The sequence below is a fragment of the Teleopsis dalmanni genome, chromosome 1 (assembly GCF_002237135.1).
Source record: "Teleopsis dalmanni isolate 2A chromosome 1, ASM223713v2, whole genome shotgun sequence".
Taxonomy (NCBI): Eukaryota; Metazoa; Arthropoda; class Insecta; order Diptera; family Diopsidae; genus Teleopsis; species Teleopsis dalmanni.
This window is the reverse complement of record NC_051846.1, coordinates 198,375,655-198,384,204: the sequence shown is the minus strand read 5'-3', so window position 1 is coordinate 198,384,204 and position 8,550 is coordinate 198,375,655. Positions and strand designations below refer to the sequence as shown.

The following is an 8,550-nucleotide window of genomic DNA, read 5'->3' as shown; positions in this document are numbered from 1 at the left end:
GAGCTTGAAACAAAGGATTAGGAGCACTGAACATTTCAGGAACACTGAGTATTTCATTCATTTATTGAAATATCTTCCATTTTAGTTTTTCTCTATGCCGTATTTCCGTAATATCCATGTGTTGTCATGAGTAGAACATAGATACCAACAGCTACTCATTCCGTTTACAACGAAAGTCACTCACTTAGTCCTTATGAAGTAGATAATTTGTAATACTGCAAATAATTTTAATAACAATCCAAACAGTTCCTTTGATCCGTTTTGAGAAAAATATTCTAGCTTTCACTAGAAGGTTGAAAATCATCAGTTCGGTTGAGGTTTTTTGCATAAACCATAAAAAATTGTCACATTGTTCCATTGTAATGACAGTCCAATATCCTGTAAAATTCTGAACTATACAGTTAAGAATTATAAAAAGAGTTCGTTCGTTCCTTTTTGAGTGTAAAAGGATATACTCACTTTTACCAGAAACTCATTTTCACTTCTATTTGGTAGAAGTCCATTATTAGCATAATAATTTGAACTTTATGACAGTGTTTTCCTCAAATAACAAACCAGAACTGTGTGAAATTCTTATGTTATGTTATTAGTTGATTTGCTCTGTTTTGAAGGCAGAGAAATATTCTAACTTTCACTAGACGTGCTGACAGTTTTCTGTTTAGGTGCAGTTAATTGTTAGCATAAGGGATTAACCACTGTGGAAGTGTGCTGCTTTAATGAAAACTGGAAACCCTGTAAAATTTTGATGTGATATTATCAGTTCTAAGATTCTACTCTTTTGAGTTTAGAAGCACATTCTTGTTATCATTCGACGACCTGAGTAAATTTTATTTAATTCGATTTGGTTGCTGGCACAAAAGATCAGCTTTTGTCATAGTGCTTTGCTTAAAGGTCAATCTAGAACCCATTGAAATTATGATACAACCTTACAGTGTGTTGTCTTCTTGCTTTGTTGTATTCTTAATATGATATAGATGAGTCTGGTAATGATTGTAGTTTGACTCGTGTGTTTGCCGTCACAATATTGTCCTTTCGATGCAATCAATCTTTCGTGATTGTTTATAAATTACTATTTTCTCCAGATTTGTCTTTGAAACGATAGTTATTTTATTTTCTATTTGTATTTATTTAATTATTCTATAAAAATCTCAGCTGCTAACATTGTAAATAATTGCAGATACACAAATGTGTTCAGTATAAATTAAAATAATTTAATAATTCATTAATATCCGAAGTAAAATGCATTTGTATGAAAAAATAATATATATACTAAGAAATAATGAATTAAATTTATAGTCCAATTATTGAGAAAATTTATCAATCTTTACTTAAACTGCCTGTTGTTGTATTTTTCAAGTATTTTATTTTAGATATTAATAAACAACAAAATATATATTTACATAAAAGAAATTAAGAGAATACAGTTCGTATAAATACAATATAACAAAAGTTGAAATATAGAGCCAAAGAAAAATATGTAGAAATCAGATATTATTTTTATTAATTTTTATATACATAAATAGACATTTAAATTTCAGTAAAAAATAAATAAGCAGAGATATGAAAGTACCTAACACATACAATAATAATTAGATACAATAGCGTTAGTAATTTAGAACTCTCAACTACAGATACTTTATACAAAAACCATTTAAAATATGAAAATATGAGAAAAAAATTATATATATATATATATACATAAATAAAATAATAAAAAGAATATTTTTAATTAATAATTGGGTCTGCCTTGTATTCAAACAAAAAGCGTAATTTGGTTAACAATGAAAAGTTAGAAAATTTTTTGTAATGATGTGATTGTAACAAAGAATATAGCAGATATATTAGTAAAAGTCAAAAAGATTTGTAAGATTAAAAATCCAATAAAATTGTTAAAATATTTACAAAAATTCTAAAGCGTAAAAGTGTCTAAAACACAGTGTCAAGTTGGTTACTTAGAAACTTTAACGACTTGTGCACCCTAAAAAAACTCGAGCAAAGTTACGAGTAATAAAAAGTATTAGAATCTCTCCATACTAGAACCTTCAACCTTCAAAAGAAAAAGTTTATTCTACTTATCAAAGTTAAATTATAAAAAAAAATCTAATTGATTTATGCAAAGTTCACGAATTCATTTAGACTGAAATAACAGCGAAGTTAGCAACTGTGCTGTAAATTTTAGATTAGTTAATAGTACGGAAAGGTAAAATTGAGTTTGTAATCTCATATCCATTGAAAGTTTATGATCCTTCTTATTTCTGTTTGACATTTATTGTAATATACATTAATAAATATAAATAACTTTCTTCTCATAAAAAATCTACGAATATTGTTAAAATATAAATGTGTATACCACTAAATTGTGTTTATTATATACAAATACTTATTATATATATAAGGAAATATATAAATAAATAAAAATTCAAAATAAATAAATAATTTACTTCTTGAAAAAACTAAAATATCACAAATATGTTTTTCTTTAATTAATGATATAATAATAATAAATCAATCAATTTTCACACACGCTTCAAATAAAGACAGGATTTGGAACACTTAAAATTTGCTTCAATTAACCCCCTTATACAATGTATCTAGATTTTATCTAAAATGAAAATCATTCGTTACCCTTTTTATTTAATTTTGTTTATATTTTTAAAATTCGTTTCTTCTTATCCAACACAAACCTATCTTACAGTCAATATATGTATACAATATACATATATCTCCAAACTATTTTTAATCATCTATGAATATTGAAAAGTATGAGATAAACTCGTCAAAAATAGCTGGTGGGAAAAGAATTTCCATGAACTCCGCAGCCACTTAAATTGCACTGAGCGAAAAGGATAAAATGTTTCAGCTAATTGACAACCCTAAAACGCCCTTTCACAAAGCACAAGTGTGCTTATCTTAAAATGTCAAAATGCAACAACAGATTCAATTTTGTTTCGCGGTGCAGGAAGGACCGAAGACTGACAAAAATTATAACTGAAGTAATTTTGAATAATAAAAAAATTATATATATCGCACCATAAAAAAAAGAGACCGAAAAGAAAATCAATTATTTTGTGTAATAAAAAAGGAAATAAAACCCTATAATATACAGTAGAAGAGACAGCCCGACATACACAGAAAGAAAAAAAACCACATGTTCAATATTCCCATGAAACTATAAATAGGAACGCCACATTCTACGACGACTATATTAAATAAAATTTTGAGCATTTTATGCTTTAAAATATTTAAGAAATGGCTCATGGGTTCAAGTGCAGCACCATGTACAAATGTACAAAGTACAAGAATGCACCAATGCATGTAGTTCTTTCTCGATACTAAATGTGTAGTAAAATCATTATTAGAACATCAACATATTATGAACGGGAGAGAACGCAAAGTGTCTTCACAGCATTTATTTTTAGCCCAAACAGAATACAGTTAAAACATATGTGACACTGTTTAACAGTATCACTAAGTATATATTTATAAAGATATATCCATACAAATATGAAAATATTACAGTGAGATGCAGTAAATCTTGTGCATGGTGCATGCCTAAAATAGAAAACAGTAGAGGAATTAAAATCACACCACCTACGATATAAAAAACTATTCCAAAATTGTGTTATATTACAACTAAATTCAGAAAAGACAAAATTTTATTTGTTCCTAAAAACAAATAGACTTGATGTTCGGAATAACAAATCAGAATAGAAGAAAATTTAAGAAGAGTTATGTCAACATAATAAAAACCAATATTAAAGCATAAAAGAATATTATATCAGGTACAAGTACTAAATACTTAGAGAGGAAAAAACAAATACTAATGGCAGAAGTGCGCTTCGCTCGATCAGCTAGCAGTTTACTGATGGCAATATCTTCGAAGCTGTCAAAAATATCAACTATCATTTGAAAAAAAAACTTCTTAGTGGAATTGGCTAAGATTACAATAACAGTAAAAGCTAAAGTATAAAAATAATTATATAAAATAGTTAAAAAGTATATAAAAGTATAAAGAACATCATTCTACTTTAATAAGCCAAGAAATCAATATATCCGATACACGGTATTATGGTAAGGTTTTTCCATTTTTTGTACAATCGCTACAAGTTTGTAGGTCGCAAATGCATTAGACTAAGTGTATTATAATTTCAGCTCCTAATTATATTATCATCTTGACAGCGATATAGCAATACGGCTTTAAGAACTATAGTGATATCTTTATGAACCCTCGCAATGCTATTCTATCAACATATAATAGTATTTGGTCTATTTAGTGCTATATACAATGAAGGATATTTCAGCAAGTGTTTTGCAATCTCCTCTTTTTTTTTAATATTCTTACATTCATCATATGAATTTGACCTCAAAGGATAATACTCTATTTTCAGGTAACATTAACAAAAGAAAACTATATATTAATATACACATAAGGTTTTCCTTTAATTACTTTTACTTTCTGAATCCAGCACCGTTTGTGTATCTTTTATTTTTAGCACTTAAGGAAAACATATGTTCATTGCATTGTTTCAATGCTGCTACTGAAAATAAATATATCAGAAGAATTTCTTCCAAAAAAAGAACATACTACGTTGTTGAGATATATTTGAAAATTATGAGTACGTTTTTAAAAGTGAAAATCTTATTTTGAGCGGGAAAATTATTTTTCCTCGCATTTTCAATATATAAGATTTGCTGCGTGAGTAAAATTTTTCACAGTCTGCACACAGAATCGGAAGAGTTAAGAACTTAAAAACTTCAACTCCTGCATCTTTGGATTATTAAAACAAAAAACTGAAAGTAAATGGGTTTAATGCATAAATTATTGAAACATAAAAATTTAAAAATGGATTTATCAAGTACATCGCATGAAAGACTCATTGGCAAAGAGCCAACAAACTCTGAGGATAAACATTTCACAACGGAACACATACTACAATTGTGTAAATTTTTAGCAGAAAAATCGAAAAGAAATGTAACTTGAATAATTTTTTGTAAAAAATTTAAAATTTTTCTATCATTTTCTAATTAAATGCAATTGAAAAAATATAAAATAACATAACATAAACAAAATTAATTAATTTCTCTCAATATTTTAGAAAAATATTTATAAACAACAACAAAGCCCGCGAAAATTAAAACAACACTTGGAATATCATAATAATTCATTTGAATATGAAGAAATATCGGACAGTGAAGATTTGGAGACAACAATTATTCGTCAAGAGAAAAGATTGCCATGCATGGATATGGACATAAAAGGTGAGGACTACACAATACCAGTTCATGCTGCAAAAATTCCAACAACAACGAAGTCACACATTCTGTCAGACAACTTAGATCATCATTTTCAAGCTGTTACAAATACACCTTGTAACACAAGTCAATCCAGTGATAGTGCAAACCAAACTCCTAACCATAATGATGAACAAAATCCTGGAAAACGTGATATATTAATCAAAATTCGTCAACAAATCTTCGAACGTAAACGTCAACGTCATTTAGCACATCTTCAACAAAGGCTGAATGTTTGGAGGCCCTGGTAATTGTCAACCAGATTAAAAGGGCAATATATAATAGACTTTTGAGAGGATCTCAAAATTTGTAAACTTTTATTCCTAAAAAGCCAAAACTAATTTTTTATATCAATCTAAGTATTAGTAAAAATTATTTAAATATTAGAACAAAGTATGAAATTCCGCGAGTGTTAGAAAATCAAATAATTATGCTTCCATTTGATTAAGTGTTCAATAAAATTAATTTTTATTTAATTTTAATTATATATAAATTTGTAATTTTTAAAATACATATATTCTTTTTGTTAAATAAAACATTTTCAATCCACATGTCTTAATCCAATTCATTTCTATTATTTTATTTTTCTTACAGTGAATTTTTTACTTCACGGATTTTTATATATTAGACTAAATAATCAAATTATTTTGTTTATTTACTGGAAGATATAGACACATTGCACTGAGTTATTAAACTAAAAATTGTACTCAGTGACATTCTTAAAAATAAAGGCTTTTGTTATATACTAACATAATTAGCAAAAATTACAAAAATAACTATTAAGTCATGTGATATTGTAGTACGATTTCTTCTATATGTTAAGTTTGCTTGAACTCAACCTTGACTCTAATTATGATTCCTAATAACTATAAAATCGACTAATTGGCTATAAGATGTGAAGAACCAGTTAAAGCTATATAAATTGCATATACATCGACTATTTTAAAATACTAACCCAAACATGAAGGATAAACAGTACACCTATCAAACCACACACGCACGTACATGGTCAGAAAGGTCAGAACTGTGTGGTTTTGCTCTCCCCTTACTGTCCAATGGTAAGTATGGTGATTGTATGGTGTATAGTGATTGATACAAATAGGTCGCATTCGTATAACCAGGCGATTATAAGCTCCTTTTAACGGCTACTATAGTTCAATGGAGAAAATAGAAACATCACTGATCTCACCAGAATGGACTTTATCCATTTTAAAAACTAGAATCTGTCTTTTTCCCGTGCCTGTCTAATATGAAAATATGCGAGTTAGAAAGACTTCGTGTTTAGATAGGGTTTTTTTTTATTCTGAAATAGCTTCCCGAATTAACTACGGTGTTCCTAGAGCCTTAGGTCTTCCTTCCTGAAGTATTTGGCTGATATCACAAATATAGAAAGTCAAAACACGTCGTGTTTCAATAAAATTACAGAGTGATTTCTAAGCTCGAAGTAGCTGTCTTGAAAAATTCAGGATGTTTAATTAACCACGTCTAAAATGATAAGCCATTTTAAAATCCGCTCGTAAAATATCTACCACCACTTTGAGTCTGAATTTATACATAATCTCCCTTCACAAATTTCATTTTATTATCTCCATCAGTTGAGAGACTTGATTGCTTATAAACAGTATCCATGCGGAAAAATAAGCAAATAAAATTTCTTTCAGTGTATTTTCAGTAAATCTTTAGACCGAGAATTTCATAGATGACGATTAATAAATAATTTGTTGAATAACTATCTAAGTAAGGCCTATTGAAGTTGTGACGAGTTAACAAAATTAATCATTGACATTTCCTATTGATTGGCTGATTTTCGATATTATGTATTACATTTGTATTAAATTTACTTTTCAAAAATACATATTATATATCCGCTACTGAAAAAAAAACGTGATTAATTGAATTCACACCAGATTTTATTTTTACTTTAAATTATATATAAGATTAATTAATATAAATTGTTTAATTGTATAATATAATTGACTTACAAATTTACTAAAATTTACGCAAATATTATTTAGCAACTTTAAATGTTAAGGTTAATTTGAGACCTTTTAAAGACTAGATTTATGACCAGTGAGAATATGTTTGTAAGGATATTTGAAATAAAAGCAAATTCCCAGCATATATAACCAAGTATATCCTCCTTCTTTTACTAATCATACAACATAAATGCAAATGAACTTTGCCCCAGATTAACTTGGGGATTACACTTGACATATTTTGCACTCCAAAATACAAGAAAAATCAAACAAAAAAAAAAAAAAATAGAAAAATTAAAAGAAAAATTTCTACTAAAAATGTATCTTATGGAAAATGTAGCGTAAAAATGCCTTAAATACTTGTAGAAATAATTGTCGCTTTTGCACGAGTGGGCGGTAATTCTGGAAGGGAAACGTAATTAATGTATCCTTCGTATATTCAATCCCTATGGGTGGTATTTTATTGGTGTTTTAACTGTGAGAAAAAAGGGTGCAACAGAAACACAAGCATTTCGGAAATTAATTTTATACCCTAATTATGTGGGAATAAAATTTTAGGCTACCAAGAAGTAGAAAAATTATTCAACAAAATTTATATTAAGAGAGAAGTAAAGAAATTTTTTTTTTCTATTTTATAAAACTTTTTACATGTTTTTCAATCAGTTCAATTGAAACATCTTTAAACGAATTTAGTACACATTAACAAAATATGCTGAGTATGAAAAAATCTATTTATATTCAGTTTATTTAAGGATACCCTTTTGGCTTTCAATTCCCTTATCAAGTGTATGAGATCATCGGAGCATGGATGTAGAGATACTTTAAGTGAAAGGGAAAGCATTTCTAATGTGCTCTAATTTACTTATTTCAATGAGAAATATTTAAATATTATCTCATAAAAGTTGAGTAGAATACAAACATTTGAATTAAATGTTTTTCATTTAGTAAAATAATATTAAGTTGAAGTTTTGAAATATTTGGAACTTTAACAATAAAATATTTTAACTGTGAAGTAGAAAATACACTGTAAGTTTCCTATTTTATATTTTCTGAAATTAAATAAGAAAAATTATTTCGAAGAACTTCTATTGATGAAATAGGTATTTAAATAGTGTTTGTCAAAATATATATATAACAAAGTGTTCAAAAAGTTTCCTTAAGTTTTTACCTAGAAATCATTAACTGCACCAAAACCATAGTTTTGATACATATACATTGTGACCGAAAGGTTTTCGGAAATTCTCATTTAAAATTCGCGCGCTGTATATTTTTCGATATTTTA

The 8,550-nt window shown here is 27.5% G+C and overlaps 1 protein-coding gene across 1 annotated transcript; it reads left to right on the top strand.

Annotated features, from left to right (window-relative positions):
• Window positions 1-4,730: 4,730 nt before the first annotated feature.
• LOC119673650 lies at window positions 4,731-5,720 on the top strand. Its single transcript, XM_038084850.1, has 2 exons — window positions 4,731-4,972; window positions 5,097-5,720. Exons 1-2 carry the CDS (start codon window positions 4,802-4,804, stop codon window positions 5,541-5,543), a joined length of 618 nt encoding a protein of 205 aa, XP_037940778.1. The 5' UTR covers window positions 4,731-4,801; the 3' UTR covers window positions 5,544-5,720.
• Window positions 5,721-8,550: the final 2,830 nt, after the last annotated feature.